Here is a 22511-nt window from a genome sequence, read left to right as displayed (position 1 = left end):
AAGGGTCGCTTCCAAGTGGCCCCAAGTTTGAATTAGACTTTTCTGCCCCCCCCCTGGGGGCAGATCGGCCATTTTTTGCGCCGCATCTGGACCCGGGGGGCAGAAAACCCACTAGACACCAGGGATTGCTTTTTATTTATAAAGGAAGCGACCCCTTGGGCAAGGGTCGCTTCCTCTGGGGGATAAAAAAAATGTCAGACTTTTCTGCCCCCTCTGGGGCAGATCGGCCGTTTTTTCGGCCGATCTGCACCCAGGGGGAGCAGAAAAGCCCACTAGTCACCAGGGATTTGTTTTTATTTGAAAAGGAAGCGACCCCTTGGGGAAGGGTCGCTTCCTAGTGGCCCTAATATTTTTTTAGACTTTTCTGCCCCCCCTGGGGGCAGATTGGCCGTTTTCTTGGGCCGCATCTGGACCCGGGGGGGGCAGAAAAGCCCACTAGACACCAGGGATTGATTTATATTTATGAAGGAAGCGACCCCTTGGGCAAGGGTCGCTTCCTTAGGGGATGTAATATTTTTCTGACTTTTCTGCCTCCCCGGGGCAGATCAGCATTTTTTTTGGCTGATCTGCACCCAGGGGGGTGGCAGAAAAGCCCACTAGTCACCAGGGATTTGTTTGGATTTGAAAAGGAAGCCACCCCTTGGGGAAGGGTCACTTCCTAGTGGCCCTAATTTTTTTATAGACTTTTCTGCCCCCCCTGGGGGCAGATCGACTGTTTTTTTTACCTTTTCTGGACCCAGGGGGGGAATAGTAAAGCCCACTAGACTCCAGGGTCTTTTTTTTTTATAAGGAGCGACCCCTTGGCCAAGGGTTGCTTCCTTGGGCCCATTTGTTTTCAAAAGTATGTTCTGCTGTTTCTTTATTTGGCCTCTCTGCCCTCCGTAGGGTTGCTTCCAGGGGGCCCACTTTTATAATGATTTATAATCTTCCCCCCTTGCGGGCAGACACCCCATTTGTGACATACCCTGTGACATAGCCTGTTGTAATGTGTGTTGTTTTTGTTTCTTCTAATGTGTATTGTTTTTTTTTCTCTTTAGATTGTTGCAGTGTGCGGTTCCTTTACTGGTGGGCTAGAAGAACAGACGGCAGCTAAACAAGCCATGTGCCGTTTACATAATGCAACAGTTGATCCGACGTGACGCTATTTGCAGGGGCAGCTCGGGAGATGTACCGGGCACCGGGGGCAATAGGTAGTGTCAGGCTCTACCCAAACCATGACACCTGAGCCACCGCAACAGACCCAGCATCTGCCCCCCCAACACTAGGATGGGCCACAGGGGTTTAAGCGGAAGCACGGCCCAGAAATGGCCCAGCAGTCAGGCAAGTCTCGACCCTATGTCAGCGCCCCACTGAGAATTGGAGCACCGGAGGGGAGGAGCAGAGATACACCGACCACCGATACACCCGTCCAGCACCCATAACACTCACAGGTAAAAAGGGGCCGGATCCATGGAAGGCACTGCGTCTGAGGCCCTCAGCGTGTGTTTGCCGGCCCAGTGATCTTGAAGGCCGCCATTTTCTTTATGACTGCATCGCAGTCGCCAGCTCCCACATCTCGGTCGCACAGGCTCTGTGTCATCCTGGGGACATCAGCAACTATGTGGCACCGTTTCCAGGGGACAACGACTCCGGAATCACCCGCTCAGACACACAGGATGGGGATTAATCGCAGGAGTCGTTGGTCGGCTGGCGGAGCTTCAACACCAGGCGGCTATATGTGTCTGCGGCTTGGCCATTCCCCCAGGTGCTATGAAGAGGGTTAGTTGTCCAGGCTAACTCAGATAAACCAGTATTATTTATTGCCGGTTTTGATCTTGTGAGGTCATTCACTAATTGCCAGAAAGCTCTTGTGTTTGATGTTTCAACACTAAACAGGATCTTTGACCGTTGGTCATCTGTTCTTTTTTTATCTTACCAGATTCGTTTCTTATATTGCCTCTTCAGTTTTTTTATTCGGTCCCAGGTTACTTCAGACACTATTGTTCCCCTTGTCCGTTTGATAATACTTCTTATTTCAGCTCTAAGATTTAAAGCTGTTTTACTCAGCTGCTTATCCTGTTTGCAGACCGTGGGGCTGAGAAGGAGTTTGAGAAAATTCCTTCAATAGTGTTTTTTTGAATGTGGGCCAATCATCAATCAATGAACTTTCCTGTGCTCAGAGGGTTACGATTTGTTTCTTTGACCTTGACGATATTTTTGGTAGAGAACAGCTTGTCCATTTTAGACGTTTTAAGTTGAGCGATGTTACTGTACCAAGTTCAGGTGTCACCATTTTTTGTATACTGTCAAGGGTTGCCAGCACAAGGTGTTGGGCATAGTGGTCACTCGCAGTAGAGTATCGAATTAAGAAGTCCTTCATTTGTGCAAGTAGTAGCAGGGTGACAATTGTACAATCTATAATAGATAGTGCTTTAGGGCCGTAATAGGTGTACGTTGGAGGTTTATCTTGCTAAGATCTTCCATTAAGCACATGCATGCCTAGATGTTCTAGGTCTGCTACCAGTCTCTGGCTATTTACATCATGGACGTTATGTACGGGCTGATCTTGAGGGTGTACTGCCCATATTGCATATGCTGTTATTATGTCATCTTCAAAAAAGTAGATAGGACATGCACAACCTGGAATGTCTAATGTAAAGACTAATAAAGGGTCGCGTGCTACTGGGGCTTCACTTTCTGTTCCTAAAAGTGTTGTCCAAATGTCCACCAATGCAACCCCTGCATAGGAGTTTTCCCCCTGTGCACAGCGTAAGAAACAAAGTATTTGGTTTAATTATGTTGTGAAAAAAATACAAATTGTCATGCAACCAAGTAGATTGTCGATTGATTTAACCCCTTCGATGCTGATGATGAAGCGGTTCCGTCCACAGCATTGGTTGGGCTGTGCTGATGACGGAACCGCTCCGTCATCAGTACAGCCCTGGAGGGGAGCGCTGGCGCTCCCCCCCCCTGGGGCATCGATCTTGGTCCTGTATGCAGGGTTGGCAGCAGAAGACTTTCCGCTGCCACCCCCTGGCCCCCCCACGCTTCCTGGTGATGTCAGCGCACAGCGCGCGCCGACGTAATCAGGAAGCGCTGGACGCGCTGGAAGCCATTTCTTTCCAGCGCGTCCAGCATTCAGGTTAGTTTGTTGTACTCCGGTGGGGCAGGGGGGCCGGTTTTCGGTGCCTTGAGGCATCGGGGGGGAGGAAACTGTGTTTCCTCTCCCCTGATGTCCCAATGTAGGGCTTTCCTGGTGCACGATCGCGCACAGCGTCGCGATCGTGCACCAGGAATGCCCCACTAGACACCAGAGATTGTGTTTGTGTGGTTTGATTTTGTGCTGGAAGTGACCCGTTGGGCAAGGGTCGCTTCCATTTGGGGGAAAATAATATTTCAGACTTTTCTGCCCCCCCTGGGGCAGATCGGCCATTTTTTTGGCTGATCTGCACCCAGGGGGGGGCAGAAAAGCCCAATAGTCACCAGGGATTTCTGTATCTTTGAAAAGGAAGCGACCCCTTGGGGAAGGGTCGCTTCCTAGTGGCCCCAAATTTGAATTAGACTTTTCTGCCCCCCCCCCCCCGGGGGAAGATCGGCCGTTTTTTGCGCCGCATCTGGACCCAGGGGGGGCAGAAAAGCCCACTAGACACCAGGGATTGCTTTTTATTTATAAAGGAAGCGACCCCTTGGGCAAGGGTCGCTTCCTCTGGGGGATAAAAAATGTTCAGACTTTTCTGCCCCCCCTGGGGCAGATCGGCCATTTTTTCAGCCGATCTGCACCCAGGGGGAGCAGAAAAGCCCACTAGTCACCAGGGATTTGTTTTTATTTGAAAAGGAAGCGACCCCTTGGGGAAGGGTCGCTTCCTAGTGGCCCTAATATTTTTTTAGACTTTTCTGCCCCCCCTGGGGGCAGATTGGCCGTTTTCTTGGGCCGCATCTGGACCCAGGGGGGGGGGCAGAAATGCCCACTAGACACCAGGGATTGATTTATATTTATGAAGGAAGCGACCCCTTGGGCAAGGGTCGCTTCCTTAGGGGGATGTAATATTTTTCTGACTTTTCTGCCTCCCCGGGGCAGATCGGCATTTTATTTGGCTGATCTGCACCCAGGGGGGTGGCAGAAAAGCCCACTAGTCACCAGGGATTTGTTTGGATTTGAAAAGGAAGCCACCCCTTGGGGAAGGGTCACTTCCTAGTGGCCCTAATTTTTTTATAGACTTTTCTGCCTTCCCTGGGGGCAGATCAACTGTTTTTTTTACCGTTTCTGGACCCAGGGGGGGAATAGAAAAGCCCACTAGACTCCAGGGTCTTTTTTTTTATAGGGAGCGACCCCTTGGCCAAGGGTTGCTTCCTTGGGCCCATTTGTTTTCAAAAGTATGTTCTGCTGTTTCTTTATTTGGCCTCTCTGCCCTCCGTAGGGTTGCTTCCAGGGGCCCACGTTTATAATGATTTATAATCTTCCCCCCTTGCGGGCAGACACCCCATTTGTGACATACCCTGTGACATAGCCTGTTGTAATGTGTGTTGTTTTTGTTTATTCTAATGTGTATTGTTTTTTTTTCTCTTTAGATTGTTGCAGTGTGCGGTTCCTTTACTGGTGGTTCTGTTGTTCTGCTGTTTCTGTAGTTGTATGTGTTTGGTAGGAGACCTCTTTTTTGTTCAATTGTACTGTAATTGTATTTTTTTGCAAAGTGTGTAGTAATACGAGTATGTTTGGTTTCTGTTTGTTGTGATTGTAAAACATGTTTTGCATTTGTTTTTGATGTGTCCTTCTGTAGATGTAAGTTTTTTTTCTTCTTCTTTCTAGTGGGATATCGTTGCCTCTTTGCTGTGTCTTTGCAGAGTAGGTGCTGGTGAGTGTAGTTGTGTCTTGTAAGTGAATTGTATTTATTTTCTAAATTAGTTTTTTTTTTAAAAGGCTTACATTTTTTATCTTTGCGCAGTGTTGGGGTTGTTGAGATGTTTGTGCAGACTCCTTTATTTGTAAGGATAATGGCTAGCCGCCGGATTACTGCTCAGCAAGTTGTTGGATTGCTTTTTGATTCTTCTTCGGACCATTGTCCAGAGTCTGACTCTGATTCTGATTCTGATCCAGAGGTGGGAGGTGAAGATTCAGGTAGTGAGTTTTCTCTACACATGGCTTCATCTGATGATGAAGACACTCTGAGTGCTGATGAAGCTACTTTTGGTGTGGATGATGTGCCTGTGGTTGCGGAGGACATTGCTGCGCCTGTGGTTGCGGAGGACATTGTTGTGCCTGTGGTTGCGGAGGACATTCCTGTGCCAATAGTGCGGCAAGAGACATCTGGGCTGCAGCCTGGGGCTGCTAGACTTCCAGTTGGTGCAGTGAGACGAGAGGCAGCTGGGCGGCAGCCTGCGGCTGCAAGACTTGACGTTGAAAGTTCTGACCTCTGGGTTGCACCAGGCATGGTGCAGCCGGCATTGCCTGAATTTACTGGTGTTCCAGGGTGTAGGGTGAACACTGAAAACTTTTTGCCAATTGTTTTTTCATGTTGTTTATGGATGATGTGTTTTTGGCAGAGATTGTAGAGCAGACTAATTTGTATGCTGAAATTTTTTTGAGGGTGAGCAGTGCCAGCCTTAAGCCCCACGCTAGAGCTACCCGGTGGACTCCCACAAATTTGGAGGAGATGAAAAAGTTTTTGGGTTTAACTTTTTTGATGGGCTTGCTTAGGAAACCATCAATGGCTTCATATTGGTCTACTAGTCCCTTGATGGCAACAGCTATATTTCCGGCAGTCATGAGTTGTGATAGGTATTTGCTTCTGCTTCGGATGATGCATTTTGTTGACAATAGTCTTGCTTTGCCACGAGATCACCCTGATTGTGACCGTCTTTTCAGGATTCAGCCTGTCATTGATCATTTTGTTGATCGATTTTCAGAGATCTTTTATCCTGGGAAAGAAATTGCAGTGGACGAGTCTTTGCTGTTGTTCAAATGCCGCTTGGTATTTCGGCAATACATTCCTAGTAAGAGGGCACGCTGTGGAATCAAACTGTATATGCTGTGTGACAGTGAGACCGGATATGTCTCTAATTTCAGGGTGTACACTGGTAAGGAATCCAGGATTAACCCCCCTGGTTGTCCGTCGACTTTTGGAGTGACTGAGAAAATTGTGTGGGAGCTTGGTCGTGGATTTTTTAACAAAGGCCATCATTTGTATGTCGATAACTTCTACACTGGTGTGCGGTTGTTCAGGGAATTGGGCAAAGTGGGCACTGTTGCTTGTGGCACAATCCGCTCAAACCGTAAAGGTTTCCCAAAAGAACTTGTTTGTCAGAAGCTTGCTCGGGGACAGTGCAGTGCATTGCGTTGTGAGGAGCTTCTAGCTGTGAAGTTTTCAGACAGGAGAGATGTCTACATGTTGACTACAATACATGATGAAAGCACGGAACCGGTGACTGTTTGGGGTCAGGTTGCAGAAGTGCGCAAACCTGTGTGCATAATGCACTACAATAAGTACATGGGTGGTGTTGACAGAGTAGATCAGAGGTTGGAACCGTATGCTGCTCTTCGTAAGGCTTACATTTGGTACAAGAAGTTGGCTATCCATCTTTTCCACTTGGCAACCTTTAATGCTTTTGTTGTGTTCCAGAAATCTTGTCCCCAGTCAAAGATGACTTTTGAAAAGTTTCAGGAGTCTGTAATAGGCAGCCTTGTTTTAGTGGAACAGGCAAGTGTTCCTAGAGTTGGAGTGGTGGAGGATATTGCCAGATTGAAATATCGCCACTTTCCTGATACAATTCCTCCTACAATCTCAAAAGACTTTCCCAGTCGGAGATGTAGAGTCTGTTGGCGAAGAGGTTTGCGGAAGGAGGTTCGTATGTACTGCCCTGACTGCCCTTCAAACGCAAAAGAATTTTTGGGAGTATCAATGAGTGGTAAAGAGAACTGGTTGGTCTTATTGTTCAGTTTCAAAGTTTGCATTTGTGTAGTCTTTTTAGTTTTGTTGATGAGTTATTAGATTTGTATCAATTTGCAATTTGTTTTTGTTTTTCTTTTATTTAAAAAAAACTAAAGTATGATGTTGGTTTGCGTGTAGTGTCCATTGTCTGACGGTGTGCATAGTTTGGCGCTTGGCTGCCGGTGTCTGTGGACTGGTGCTTGTCTGGCGGTGTCTGTGGACTGGTGCTTGGCTGGCGGTGTGCGTGGTCTGGTGTTTTGTTGGCCGTGTGCATGCTCTTGCGCTTGCCTGGTGTTGTGTTTGGATTTGTCCTTGGCTGGTGGTGTGCGTGGAGTGGCGCTTGGCTGGTGGTGTGTGTGGAGTGGCGCTTGGCTGGTGGTGTGCGCGGAGTGATACTTGGCTGTCTGTGCACGAAGTGGTGCTTGGCTGGCGGTGTGTGTGGAGTTGCGCTTGGCTTGCGGTGTGCGTGGAGTGGTGCTTGGCTGGTGGTGTGTGTGGAGTGGTACTTGGCTGTCAGTGTGCGCTGAGTGGTGTTTGGCTGGCGGTGTGCATGGTCCGGTGCTTGGATGGTGGTGCGCGTGGAGTGGCGCTTGGCTGGCGGTGTGTGTGGAGTGGTACTTGGCTGTCTGTGCACGGAGTGGTGCTTGGCAGGCGTTGTGTGTGGAGTGCCGCTTGGCTTGCAGTGTGCGTGGAGTGTTGCTTGGCTGGTGGTGTGTGTGGAGTGGTACTTGGCTGTCGGTGTGCGCTGAGTGGTGTTTGGCTAGTGGTGTGCATGGTCTGGTGCTTGGATGGTGGTGTTGGTGGACTGGCGCTCGGCTGGCGGTGTGTGAGTAGTTACTTTCTGTTGGTCACTACACACACTGCTAGGTGAGTGACACTCCACGCAGTCCATCATTTTGTGTTGTTGCAATGTCAGAAATGTGGGCCTGTGAAAGTGATGGGCCCTTGATTGGCGCTGTCTGCTGGTGTGAGTGTTGAAATGTGATGGGTCTGCGGCTGGCGGTGTAAATGTTTTGTATGTGTCACACGTACAAAAGGTGTATGAATGGCCTGTGAAGAGGTTGGTGCCTTGACGTGGCTTTACAGCTCACGAGCTGTGAGTCAGTGGTTCAGTTTATCATACTTTCAATTATACGCAGTGTATTTCATTTTTGTGAAATTACTTGCGAATACAATTGTATGTACTGAATCATCACTCACCCTCGTGCCAAATCCAACCAGAATGTGTGTGTGCTTGCAGATTAGATGGCTGTGCAGTAATGTTTGTCTTTTATCTCTTTCTGAAGTAGGGTGTACCTTGTCCCTTATTGTGCTTGTTGTAATGTGTTGCTGTTCTTTCCGGATGGTGTCAATGGTCTGGTTTGTATCAGGTGCGTGAATGGCCTGTAAAACGGTTGGTGCCTTGTTGTGGCTTTACAGCTCACGAGTTGCGAGTCACTGGTTCGGTTTTTATGCATTTATTTATTGACAGAGCATTTCATTTTTTGAAATATCTTGTTAATAAAATTTTATGTACTGAACCATCACTCGCCCTCGTGCCAAATCCAACCTGTATGTGTGTGTCTTTGAGGAATATTTAGCCGTGCTTTGAATGTTTGACTTTTGAGTAAATCTGGTGGTACCACCAGCTTTTGCAAGAGGGGTTACCTGAGTTTTTGGCCCTGTGCTAGACGGCCATCTAGGGAAACCTACCAAACCCACACATTTCTGAAAAGTAGACACCCGGGGGCTTCCAAGGAGGTATGGCTTGCGTGGATCCTCCAACGTTCCTTTACCCAGAATCCCTTGCAAACCTCAATTTTTGCTGGAAAAATCAGTTTTTTCACACTTTTTATGTGTAGGAAAGCGTGGCGTCACTGGGCTCACACAAATTTCCTCCCACCCAGCGTTCCCACAGGTCTCCCGATAAAAAAGGTACCTCACTTGCGTGGGTAGGCATAGTGGCTGCAACAGGAATGTTTTCCTACCCAGAAATCCCTGCAAACCATAAATTTAGGTTAAAAAAACAGTTTTCCATACATTTTTGCGTGGGATCTCCGTGTCGGCACAAATGTCCTACCACCCAGCTTTCCCCTTGTTCTCCCGAGCAAAATGATACCTCACGAGGTTGCATTCTTCGCCGTCGACGATAAAGCTTTCGACGATGAGAAAGTAGCCGTCGATGGACCAGTCGTCGACGAGGCCGTCACCGTCGACGAAGATGTTATCGTCGACGAGGCAGTTGTCGACGAGGAAGATCCGGTCGTCGGAGCAGGCGTCAACGAAGATGGCTTGTTCTTCGTCGACGGAGGAACCGTCGACGGAAGGCCCGTCGACGATGATTTCTTCGTCGACGGTTTGATCGTCGACGAGATCTTAATAATAGACGAGATGGGTCTCACCTCTTGGCTGCTCGTCGACGAGATGGTCGTCGTCGTTGCAGAGCTGGTTGACAGGGAAGAAGTGGTCGTCGACGTTGAAACTGCCAAAACTGACTTTGTAGTCGCTGAAGACGTCGACGGATGTGTCGACGAGCCCGTCGACGAGCCAGTGCCCGTTTTTGAAGAGGAGGGCATAGTCTTGGGTCTAGACGCCAGAGAGCCAGGTCCCGTAGGCGCGCCTTGAAGCAAGTCTTGTGGGGAGACATCCCTGAAAGAACCCACAATTTTACTCTTTTTAAGAAAAGGAGAGGGAACTTCAGTCTCAGACCCACGCTTCTGAGAGGATTTTGAAAATCCAGATGACATCTCAGCATCAGAAACCACATTCTCAGATGTTTTCAACTTCTGTAGCCACAGAAGGAGACGGGCCTCTCTATCCCTCAAAGTTTTAGGGGGAAAAGTGCGACAGAACTTGCAGGTAGAGGCAATATGGTCCGGGTAAAGACAGTAAATGCACTTACTGTGAGGGTCCTCATGAAAAAGGCGCAATTTACCACAGGATGGACAAGCCTTGAACAAAGTTTTCTTAGTAGAAGACATTTCTGGAGAAAAACAGCTAGAAACTGGAAAAAACTGAGCAGAGCTCAGGGAGACTCCCTTCACACGACGTGCGGTAGAAAATCTGAGGACTTGGGCTTCTGAGGAGAAGGTTCTAGAGGAGGCTACAGCCTGATTGGCTGGAATGTGGACCAACACATAATGGCTCTAATATGTTACTAAAGTGAATTCTCCCTTGGGCTTTTCAATGGGCCTATTCTGTTCTATGGTACTTTTTTCAAGTTTACATTTCTATTGCATTATATTTATGTATATTTTATTTATGATATTTCTCATGTATACATGCATATATATTACTGCTATTTATGTACCGTGGGACTCCCACTTCGACGACGGGGAAAATTCAAGCATGTGAATCTATGAAAGACACCCCTAATACTGGAGAATTTGTTGATCCATGCAGATTCCAGAACTTTCCTCCACAGAAATGTGAGGAAAATGTGTTTTTTTGTCAAATTCTTAGCTTTGCAAGGGATTCTGGGTAACAAAACCTGGTGGTAGGCAGTCGAGTTACCCCATCCTGAATTTCCCTGGGTGTCTACTTTTTAAAAATGTATAGGTTTGCTAGGTTTCCCTAGGTGCCGGCAGAGCTAGGGTGCAAAAACTACATGTAGGCACTTTGCCAAAAAAGGGTCAATTTGTAACTGCAAAATTTAGGTGTGACCACGTTGCATTTTGCGCCGTTGCCTGTCGCAGGCACAAGGCCGACCCACACAAGTGAGGTACCGTTTTTATTGGGAGACTTGGGGTAATTCAGATTTGGAAATCAACTGTTATTACCAATTGAGCTTTCATGCATTTCTCCCTTTCAATGAAAGACATTGTGTAAAGAAAAATATTTTTGAAAAATGACCAATAATTCTCATGCTAGTATGAGTATTCCCAATTTTGAAAATTAGCAATTATATACTGTTTCTGAACTCTATAATTTGTACCCAATTCAGAAATACATAGGTGTCTTTCATACAGATTTTTCCATGTATACATTTTCCAAGACAAAGTGCTCTATACCCAGTAAATGAAAAAATACCATTGAAAGTTGCTGCTCAGTTTTTGGATCTGGGATCGTCGGGTTTTCGGTGAAACTACAAGTCCTATATATCCCCACATCCAGGAAGGTCTAACAAATGTAACGGTATAAAGCTATCTAAGAGCTGTCAAAATTAGAAAAAGTTATAGGTGAAAACGTTGAGACAAAAGGCTGTTTTTTTCAACATATTTTCAAATATTCCAATATGTAACTATTAGTTTCTATAAAGAAACCTTCATGGATTTAGACAAATGACCCCTTTCTGAATTCAAAATGTTGTCTACTTTTTGGAAATGTACAGCTTTCCAGGATCCATTATTGCTTTCAAACTAATTTCTACCATTAACTGGAAGGAGGTTGAAAGCTCTGAAAATAGCAAAAATAGGCTATGTCCCAGAAAAATGCCAAAACTGTGTAAAAAATGTTGGTTCTCTGACAAAAGACTGTCATTCCCTAAAAGCTGAGAAAATGGAGATTTCAGCCCCACAAACCCTTTTTTGATAACTTTTTCAGAGAAAAACTCAGAGGCTTTCATTTGCAGCCCGTTTTCCCCATTTTTCTGAAAAAACAAAAAAAATACTATATTTTGGTTCATTTCTGGGACCCCTCCATGGGAATCCACAAACCCTGGGCGTCTTTAGAATCCACATGATGTTGGAAGAAAAGGACACAAATTTGGCGTGGATACCTTATGTGGTCAAAAAGTTACAAGGGCCTAAGCGCGCACTACCCCAAATCGCCAAAAAAATGGCTTAGCACAGGAGGGGAAAAGGCCAAGCAGCGAAGGGGTTAATCACCAACCGTCCATATCAAAGTTCCTTCTGTTCAAACAGTCATCACTACTATAAAGTTCATAATGATCAGATATATGCTTCAATACTTCAAAGCAATGTTAATCTCCGTTCATAATTGATCCCAATGCATTTCGGGCATGACTTCTGCCTTTCGTCAGGGGAACATTCTGTAAACAAGAATAACAAATGTACTGGGTCTTAGAAAGAAGAACCTCATGTAGTCTCAAGGCAAAACATTAGGAAAGTAATACATAATCGTCATAAACATGCGTGGAAACTAGTGAAGAGAGTTATGTATCATGTGCTAAACCCTGGGATACCCAAAAGGTGAAATTAATGCTTAAAAGGTATCACGCTGCGTGTTGTAGTGGGTCAGTAGCAAAGAACATACATGAACGTGCTGTGTTGGGCCAGCTGCGAAAGAGTGGCATGATTGAAGACATCGCAGTGTGGACAGGATTAGACCGGTGAACGTGACGTGTTAAACACTCGCAAAGAAACGTGTTGGAACGGTTGCGGTACGAGGTGGTAATGTGCACAGTGCAAAGAAGTGATTACGACACTAAGCTCGAAAAAAATATAGGTACAAAGACTTGTGCAACACCGCCTGCAGGGTAGATACCAAGTTGGTTAAGACAAAACATATGATTAGAGTATCTCACTTAATCCCGGCAGGAAAAGGGAATTGTGATCTCTACAGAGAAACAAGATTCCGGTTAATAAACCATGGCGGTAAAAATAAAGGAATAGTTAAGCAATGGGTCCTCAGAATGAGGTACTTACTAGTCAGGCTGTTGCGAGGACAAACGAGTATCCCGGTGTTGCATCCCGGCGTGCTGAGTGAAGGTGCAAGTGTTTACGGCGAGTGAAAAACACCAAACTAATAAATTAAAAACAAACGCTGGAGGGTTGATGCGCCGATGTGTTTTAATAAACATAAAGGAAGGGCCAGATCGGGAAAAAGTGGCCCGCCGTGTTGGAAGGGAGTGCATGTTAGAAACGCGAGTTATTAAGGGGAAGAAGGGTGTCAGGTGTGAATGTGTCCTGTGTGGATTGACAAGTACAGCGGATCAGACAAGTGTTCTAAAACAAAAAACTGTAAAAAATAGATAACAGTACATCACTCGAATGGCAATAGTAATTTACACATAAGTGCCACAAATAGAATGCTTATGAACCAACGAGTTAAAACAATAACAGAGAAGATGAAAGGTCCATATTCATGATGTGAAAGGAGATGGTATGCTAAAGATAACACAAAAACTCCATTCTGTCATTAAGCCCATTAGGCTGCATCGTGCATAAGTAACGTATCCAAAAATTCTCTCTCTGAAGGAGTCTGTTCTTGTTACTGCTGCCTTCAACCTGCTTTATGGTTTCGAGTACAAGAAATTGAAGTTGCGAAACGTTGTGTCTTTTCTCAGTGAAATGTCTGGCCGCGGTGGATTTGGCGTTCTTGGTTCTAATGTTACTGTTGTGTTCCAAAATGCGGGTACGTATTTTCCGTTCTGTGTGGCCAACATAGGCCACAGGGGCATTTGAGTAAGTATATGGCATTCGACGTGTTGCATGTAGCATTGACTTTCAGTTTGATGGTAGTACCTTTCATGGGGTGATGAATACTGTTGCCTGGTATGGAGTTATGACAATTGCTGCAGTTATGACATGGTACCAAACCCTTGTATGTGATTGTTTGTAGGTTTCCGGAGGAGCGTGTGAGCAAATCCTTTAGATTGGGTCCTCTGGTGTAGGAGAAAATGGGTTTGTTTTCATAGAGACCTGTACAATCAGGTTCCCTACTTAACAATGGCCAATATTTTAAAATGATGTTGCGATATCTGTTGCTGGTGGTTGAATATTTGGACACTACTACCATACGGTTCATATCTTGTTTCCGTTTCACTGACAGTAGATCCTGTCTCTTGAAGGCATCACACCTATTCTTAGCAGTTTCCAAGGTCTCAGCCGGATATCCACGGTCTTTGAATCTTGTGGACATGTCATCAATTTGTTTGGAACATTCTGAAGGTTCTGATACAATCCGTTTCCCCCCGCAGAAATTGAGAGAAGGGTAAATTATTCTTAATTCCTGGTCTGTGGAAACTGGTGTAATGTGGAATACTATTATGGTCTGTCTCTTTGCGGAATAGGGTGGAGTAAAATTTACCATGCTCTAATAGTACTCTAACATCCAGGAAATTGATTGTTCGCTGATTGTATTGCCATGTGAATTGTATGCGGTCATCAATATCATTGAGTTGCTCTAGAAATTGCATGAGTGTGTTGGCTGTTCCTGACCACAGTATAAAATGGTCATCAATGTACCGAAGAAAAATCTTTCCATGTTCTAGCCACATTAGGTTATTCAAGATGTGTTGTTGTTCGAAGTAGTGCATAAACAGGTTTGTCATAGACTGGAGCTGCACAATTGCCCATGGAAATGCAGCTTAACTGTAGGTACCAGTTTTCATTCCATTTGAAATAACTCTGATAAAGTGTGAACATGAGCAGTTCCATCAACAGGATTTGCAGTTTGGGTTCCATGTTGGAGTCAAGTAAAACACGCTCAATGGCTTCTATGCCTTGGTTAAGGGAAATTGAAGTGTACAGTGATTTCACGTCAACTGTACAGAGCCATAGTTCTTCTTCTGAATTAATTTGAATGGCGTTGATTTTGATCATGAAGTCAGTGGTGTCTCGAATGTATGATGGAATATTGGTAACAAAAGGTTGTAGATGTTTGTCAATGAACTTTCCGTTTGATTCATGGATACTGCCTTTGGTGGAAACGATAGGTCTAAATGGAGGCTTTTGTAAATTTTATGAATTTTAGGTAGCATGTATAATGATGGTGACCTGGGATTCTCCTGTATCAAGTATCTTTTGACTCTGTCTGAGATGAAAACTTCATCAAATGCTTTCTGTACAATTTTCAACAGTAACAATGCAAATTCGTTTGTGGGATTGTAATCCAATTTGGCATAAGTATTGGTGTCGGAAACATGGAGCGATACTTGTTCTAGGTAGTAGGAACTGTCCATGATAACTAAGGCGCCGCCTTTATAAGCGTTTTGACAAATTATGGATTGATTGTTGGCAAGTTTCTTCAGGATGCTTCTGTCTTTCACCGTCAGGTTGCAGTATTTCGAAGTTTGTTGAAATTTTAGGAATGTGATTTCTTGTTTTACTAGGTTTTCAAAAGTGTTAGAATGCTATCAAACATTTTGACCTGACTGAATTATGGGACATGAACACGACATACAATATTTTCAAAAAGGCGGTAAACAAAGCTGTAAAACCGCACTTGAGCCTGGCAGATAAAAATAACCTCAGTGCTCGATCTTGTGCCTGGATGGTGATTAATAGCTATAATACCCTGAAACCAGCAGCGTATCTAGGAACCCCCTTCCCAGCACAAATAAAAACACAGATTATTAGTCCTGTGCCTTGGCCACAAACCTGCATTGATGAGATGGCCAATCTGGGACTACAATGGACCCACAGAATGCAGGCAAAAAAGAGGACTGTATCTACCTAGTCTATATTTGTCCTAAGTTGCGTACCTTTAGATAAATGTTATTAAGAAAAGCTTTTAATGACAGAAATATTCGATCATGCAGAGAAGCTATAATAGCGAGCCTTAACCCTGATGACCCACAATTAAACTGGGAACTGGTTATATTCTTGACACTGGCTCCCATCTGATACATCTTTAAGTATTTGCTCACCATAGTCTCTGAGACTGAGGAATTAATTTCAGTGATTTGCATTATCGATTGGGCGGGGCTGCCTCATTTAACTCGATATGACTCAGCTTTAGCTTTTCCTGTTAACCATTATTTACACGTTATCATGTATAGTTGCATCTCACATGGGACAGCTGGCATTACTCAAAATGGTAGCCTTACTTAGACTGCTCATCTTCTTCACCAACTTACCTCTCTATATCGCACCCCGATATTTCAAGACACTCGAGGGGCATATCCAGGAGTTCAGTTGGAACAAATCCAGATGCAGTGTGGCACTAGTCAAATTATATCTTCCAACTGACCAGGGGTGGCTCGCTGTGCCCAACATGAATCAATATTAGCTTGCCTCCCAGCTTCAATGGACAGCTAGATGGATGGCGGGGAAGCAGGTGTCAGACAACGCTGCAATATCTCCTCAACTGTACAGATAGTTGTTGGCCTTCTCAATTTATTTATTCATTTAGTAAGTTATATAGCGCACAGCTACCCCCAACGGGGGTGTCACGGCGCCTCGGACGGTAAGCAGCTGTACGTATCTCAGGGAGGTATAGGGTTGGAAAACAACCAAGTTTTTAAATTGCGTCGAAATCAGCATTCTGATTCTGTCATATGAAGGGGCAGTGGCAAGCTTTCCATGATTGAGCGGTGATAACTGCGAAAGTTCTTCTCCCCAATCTAGAGCAACGAAATCAGGTAGTACGTAAGAACCAGAGATGATTCAATCTAAGAGATCGATTGGACTGTGCATGCTTGAGTCTAGCTCTGAGATAGGCAGGCCCCTGACCCTCCATTGCTCTAAATGCCAGGACCAGGAATTTGAACTGAATGCGACTAGTCACGGGCAGCCAGTGTAACTTTTCAAGTGAGGAGAAATTTAGTGACGATAAGGGATGTTGCAAATTATCCTTGCCGCCGAATTCTGTACAATCTGCAGAATAACCAGATAGGCTGGTGCTCCAACATACAGGCTGTTCGCATAATTCGGGAATTTGCCAACATCAGCGTGCAACAAAAAAAACATAGGAGTGGTTTTTGATACAAAGCTGTAATTTGAAGCCCATACTAATCACATTACTTCCGCCTGTATCTTTATCCTCAAAATGTTGAGGAAAATACTTCCCTCGATCCCTTTTTATCTAAGAAAAACAATTGTATCGGCACTCATTTTACCCTGATTGGAATACTGCAATGCCTTGTTTACTAGCGCATTAAAACGCAGTATCCAAAAGCTCGAGATTGCACAAATGCGGCAGCTGGAGTGCTCCTGGAATGCACTCAGGGGTACCAGATTTGAATCCACTTCTAAGGTCCTGTTTCAACTGCACTTGTTGCTGGTGGCAAAAACGGATCCAGTTCAAACCCCTTTGCATAGCTTTTAAATCTTTGAATAAACTAGGGCCAAAGCAGATATCAAGCTTTCTTAAGGCATATGCTCCGACAAAATCTCTTAGATCAGCAGAGCATGGAAATCTTGCTGTCCCTAGCGTGCGCGGGGTCAACTGGGATGGCAGGAGTTATACCATCACTACAGCCAAACTCTGGAACTCCTTGCCAATCTCTCTTAATATAAATAAAATCTGTTGAAATTTAGAAAGGACCTAAAAACTTGGCTTTCTAAGGGGTGAGTCTTAACTATTCCTGCTAGCTCTGTCTGTCTGAAGGTAGTGCTTAGACAACGGAGGGTATTAGTAGTGCTTTATAAATATATCATCATCATCATCATCATCAATAACCCCGACTTGCACCCAGTTGGCACTGTTTCACTTTTTAAACTGTTGTACATGCAAGAGTTCTCCAGGAACCTCTACTACCAGAAGTTGCATATAAATGCTACCGGCGTAGATAATATCTTATGTGATCTATACCACCGTACGCACCTGCACTCCCATATTGGGCACACTCAGAGGCGATGTTACTGCCTCAACAGCGGAGGTGGTGGCATGGTTCGTTTCTGGACTACAGTCCCTAGTTCGCTTTTATCGAGAAAGCAAATTGTTGCCCTACAACACGCTGATAATGGATGAGGGGCTGGCCCCGAGCTTATTCCTACTCCATATGTCTCTAGTCACTGCAAGAGTTACAAGTTGGGAGACATGCAGAGGGAGCCACACTTACCCCCCTAAGGTGGAACTAGGAGAGGGAGTTCTCAAGACCATGCACAGATAAGGAATGGGCCTCTAAACTCGGGGGCCCACCACACGTCCTCCTGGAATTCATGCTTCCACCTGATCCAATACTACGTCACTCAACAGGCTTTTCTTATGCTGGCAAAAATGTACAAATACTGCTGCCAAATGGACGCATGCTGCACTAGATGCCACTTACTAGATGCAGATCTCCACCATATGTTATGGTCCTGCCCTTGCCTTCATACCTATTGGAGACAGGTAAGTACTACATTTACCACATGCACAGGGCACACAAACCTGCATGAATGGGAGGTCTGCCTTTTAGGACGTATTCATAGGGGCAAGCGATATAAAGTTACCTCTTGATTTTAAGACCTCAGATAGTGGAAAACTATTAATCACCAGGCAATTGAAGTAGCCTGAGCCACCCTCAATACTGGTGTGGTGCTGATCGCTACTTATGTGGGCACAGGGCAAAAGTGCTGCACTACACAGGAAAGACACCTTGGGATTCCACAGGGTCCCTATCACCACACACTGGGACCTCACATTGCATGACTTCCAACAGGAGAAAGCCACTGACTCTGGATAGGAGGATGTGGCAGCAGTGGTGACTTGGTTGGGCGAGCAGCCTAATGACATGGGAGGTGCCTTGCGGCTGAGGCACTATTGAAAGAATAATCTTGTTTTACTCACACAAACATTGCATTACACATGAATGGGAACCCTACACAGAGAAGTCACCACTCCACTTTATGCTCATGTGGGACGGGGGAACTGGGGTGAGCAACGCTGAGTTGAGTTACATTACTATTCCATAAAGTTTTTAACTTTACATGTTCTTTAGACATTATGATGCACATCTATGTTATTGAATTATGACAAGACTTTGTTTCTACCAGGATCACAGACAACGAGCTGCAACAGGGAAATATGTTGACTGAGTTGAAGGCTCCACAGAGCTTTAAATGTAACCTTTATCCATTACTTAGATTCATATATCCTGCATGTTGTGTTGTGAATGTTGGCCTTTCCCATTTTATTTATGTATATCAGAATTGTCATTCTTCCCGACAGCTTAGAAGCATAGTTCACATGAAAACCAATAAAAACGATTTAACCACATGGCTGCTGGGCGTTATCCCCCCCCTGTGCTGGAAAATGCCATTTTAGTGGCACCATGACGAGCTCAGCTCGTCATCAGCACACGACACCCGTGGGTGATGACGAGCTGAGCTCGTCATCAGCATCGAAAGGGTTAAACAAAAAAAATCATGCATAGATGCACTTTCATCTTGTTTTTAGATTGCATTTGTAATGAAACCCTCGTTATGATTTTAATTAACTAAAACAATCAAGTTTAACATTTGAAATTGAAATTTGATATATACTCATTTTTTAACTTTTTTTTACATTTCATTTTTTATAATGCAAAAAGAAGAACCACATTTTGATCATCAGTTTTTTTCCTGCTCACCACAAACCTCTTCTACATCTGCAGAATCATTGGTTATATGATGTGCTTTTGAATGTAACTTGTGTGAAACAGGTTTACGGCTAGAGGCATGGGTGTTATTCAACGCTTCTCTGCAAGCCCAATCTACCAGATGATTATTTGAATTAGTTTAAAGTCAATGGCGACCAAATAAAGTAGCAGTACACACAATAATATAAAATGATTAAGAAACAGTTATCATGTTAAATTATATAAGCATCTAACCTCAGTGAACCTGCCATGATACAACTTTGTTCCAGACATGTGCAAGAATCAGTATCATGCATCATTCCAAAGGTATGTCCCATCTCGTGTGATACTGTGGCTCCCACTGAAAAGGAACTTGAGGAGTGGTCCTGCAAAACAGGAATTAACCTTAGCTATAAACAAAGAGCTTCTGCAAACTCAAAGAAACAGAAATCAAAAGATAAAGAAACAATGAAACCCAACCTATACCGTTAACAGCAACCAACTGTTATCCGGTATACCTCATCCAAAACATACATTTTAGAATTATTTGAAATTTTCTGAAAAATTCGGAAAAAGATGAAAATTTGTGTTGTGCCAGGATGCGAACCGTACGTTTGTAGGGTTTTGCCTGCACAGCGCTTGCATTGTGCTTGTGACATCTCTTGTAAATAAGATATCTCTAAAGGGAACTCTTGTCACTTACCATAGCTAATTTACAGTGTTCATTCGCTTTTGTGTGGAACTTTTTTTTTGTTAACTTACCCTGGCTGCACACATTCACACTACGTCCATTTAAGCTGTTCACGTTGTTTCAGACCCATTCAAGATAAGATCTCTTCCTATGGAAAAGGCAAACAGCTTCTAACACTATTCTAGAATGCATGCTTTTTATTACTTCGTTTTGTAAAGTGGATGCTTCAGCCTTAGATTGTTTGCGGAATTTCCTATTCATGTCTCAGTACCTTTCTTTGCACCTTGTAGGCACTATCAGACTAGGCACTATCAGATTGATTTTTTCAACTTAATCTATTTGGTCATTATGATCAATTCTAAATGTAGTAATAAACATTGCACATTAAAAATAGAGTTAATTTTCAAGAGCCATGCTAGATTTTACTACTAAACATGCAGCCACTAATGCAGTTACCTTGCAGACAACAGGGTCATTATTTGAACTGTGCAGCAGGTGCAGTAGCACCGGGCCCAAAAGTTGTCAGAATTCCTCAAAGCATATAATATTGCAATATTTGACTACTAAACACGCAGTCACATTTGCCGTTACCTTGCATTTAAAAGGGAATTGAGTTAAATTGTGCAGTGGCACCTGGGCCAAAAGCTCTAGGGACCCCACTAGACCCAGGTAGTCCCAAGTGCAGTTACCTTGCAGACAACATTGTCATGATTTCAATCGTTCAGCAGGTGAGTGACTCCAGAAATAAAAGCTCTCAGCACCCCACTAAACACCTAAAATTGCTATATTTTACTACTAAACAGGCAGTCACAAGTGCAGTTATCTAACAAGCACGAGGGTCATGATTTTAATAGTGCAGCAGGTGCAGTGACACTGGAACCAAAAATCGAGGCACCCCACGGAGCACAGATTATTGCTATATTTTATTCCTAAACAGGCAACCACAAGTGCAGTTCTCTTGCAGACAACAGGATTTTGATTTGAATGGTGTAGCAGGTGCAGTAGCACCAGGCCCAAAAGCTGTTGGAACTCTTCTAAACACCTGACAGTAAATATATTTTACAACTATACTTGCACACACAATTGAAGTTAAAAGGGGCATGATTTGAATGGTGCAGGAAGTACAGTTGCACCAGGGCCAAAAAGCTCTAGGAACCCCATTAAACAAAGAATAATGCTAAACTTTACTAGTAAACAGGCAGTTACATGTGCAGTTATATAGCAGGCACTAGGGCCATGATTTCAATGGTGCTGCAGGTGCATTGGCACTGGGGACAAAAGTTGCCTGAACTCCTCTAAACACCAAATATTACTAGTTTAACTCATAAAGAAGCAGGCACATGTGCAGTTACCTTACAGGATTTAAGGGCATGATTTGAATAGTCCGGCAGGTGCAGTGGCACCCAGCCCAAAATGTGTCAGAACACCTCTAAACACATACTATTGCTATTACGTTAATTTATTCTATTATTTCCCATCTTTCATTTTATTTTTCAAAATGTTGCTATTACTTACTTGCTCTATACCCCTAGTAACAGTAATATATATTGCCCTTTTGTACATAAACAAGTCATAACACTTTAACAGAATTTCTGTAACTTATATTATACAACTCCTCAGCAAGCTACAACTTACAACAAAAACATCTTATTGTTAATCACATAGGCGAAACCTAATGCATTTACCAATGCTTGTTATTACAAGCAACTTTGCAGTTCAACAAGTTAAACAAAATAATATTTAGAAAGGGAGAAGACAGCTTGGAAAATTGACATTACTTCAATGAGCCAACATGGTCAGATGTTAAATAATTAGGTACTGCGCACCTGCACCCAGTGCATACAACAATGCAAAGTGACATTATGTAAAGGAAGCCCTTTTGCAGAGTGTAGAGGCACACTGCCTCAGTAAGCAAGTGTGCCCTTCTCAGTCAATGCATGGTAAAATATGGGTTTAATCTTATGCCATAGGCCCAATATCATTGAGGGCATACCACAGTCTCCCTAAATGTAGAGGCAGCCGCATCCTGAGTTCACCATTGAAGTGGGCTTAAACAGAGCCATTTCAAGGATTTTGGAGGCCTTCGGCTCAGTCATATTCTGTGGACCTATGTTCAGAACAAAACACACGGCGAGATGACATTTGCACTGGGTTATAGTGTTTTTTGATATTCACTTTTTACCTGTGCAAAACGGAGAATAGCATGCAGGATTTCAGTATTAGAGTTAATTGGGTGTCAATGTCAGGGCTTCAGAGAATGGAGCTATCACACAGGCTAATTAATAATGTGGCTTTTGTTTTAGGACTGAAGAGCACTTTAAGTTACAAAGACCTTAATAGAGGCGTTTTTTGCAAATAAAACGTGCCACAGGCTACTCAAATCTTACAGGCTCAAACAGCAATTTTTACCAAGATGTTATAGCCTCACGCTATAAGGTTTCATCAGTGGTCAGAGGTCAATCTTGTCTTAAAAACTAGGGGCCTTATTTATGAAGGCCTTGCGCCACCGGTGCGTGTCTTTTTCCCATTTTAAAAGTCACGTAAAAGTCGCGCAAGAACTTCATAAATAAGGCCCTAGGGGCCTCATTTACATGAGGCTTGCGCTGCCCAAGCTTTATCTTTTATGACACTCTGGTGCCGCAGGCCTTTCAATGATATCTATGAGGTGACACAAAGCGTGGCCTCATAGATATGGAGTAAGGCAAGGCAGCGCACAGCACTGCCTGCCTTGCCTTACTCTATGTCAAAGAGGCATTCCAACACCCAGGGG

General features: G+C 44.2%; 1 protein-coding gene across 1 annotated transcript in view; it reads right to left on the bottom strand.

Moving 5' to 3' along the window:
• The window catches only part of LOC147683099 (zinc metalloproteinase-disintegrin-like VLAIP-B), a 4305256-nt gene that overhangs the window by 2729420 nt on the left and 1553325 nt on the right, over positions 1-22511 (bottom strand). Inside the window, exon 12 of the mRNA XM_086942498.1 lies at positions 19306-19436. Coding sequence (XP_086798624.1) covers positions 19306-19436 — 131 coding nt within the window. The remainder of the gene's footprint in view (positions 1-19305; positions 19437-22511) is intronic.

Source organism: Lissotriton vulgaris, chromosome 11 (genome assembly GCF_964263255.1).
Source record: "Lissotriton vulgaris chromosome 11, aLisVul1.2, whole genome shotgun sequence".
Classification (NCBI taxonomy): domain Eukaryota; kingdom Metazoa; phylum Chordata; class Amphibia; order Caudata; family Salamandridae; genus Lissotriton; species Lissotriton vulgaris.
The sequence above is the reverse complement of the archived record's forward strand: the minus strand, read 5'-3'. Positions and strand labels throughout refer to the sequence as shown.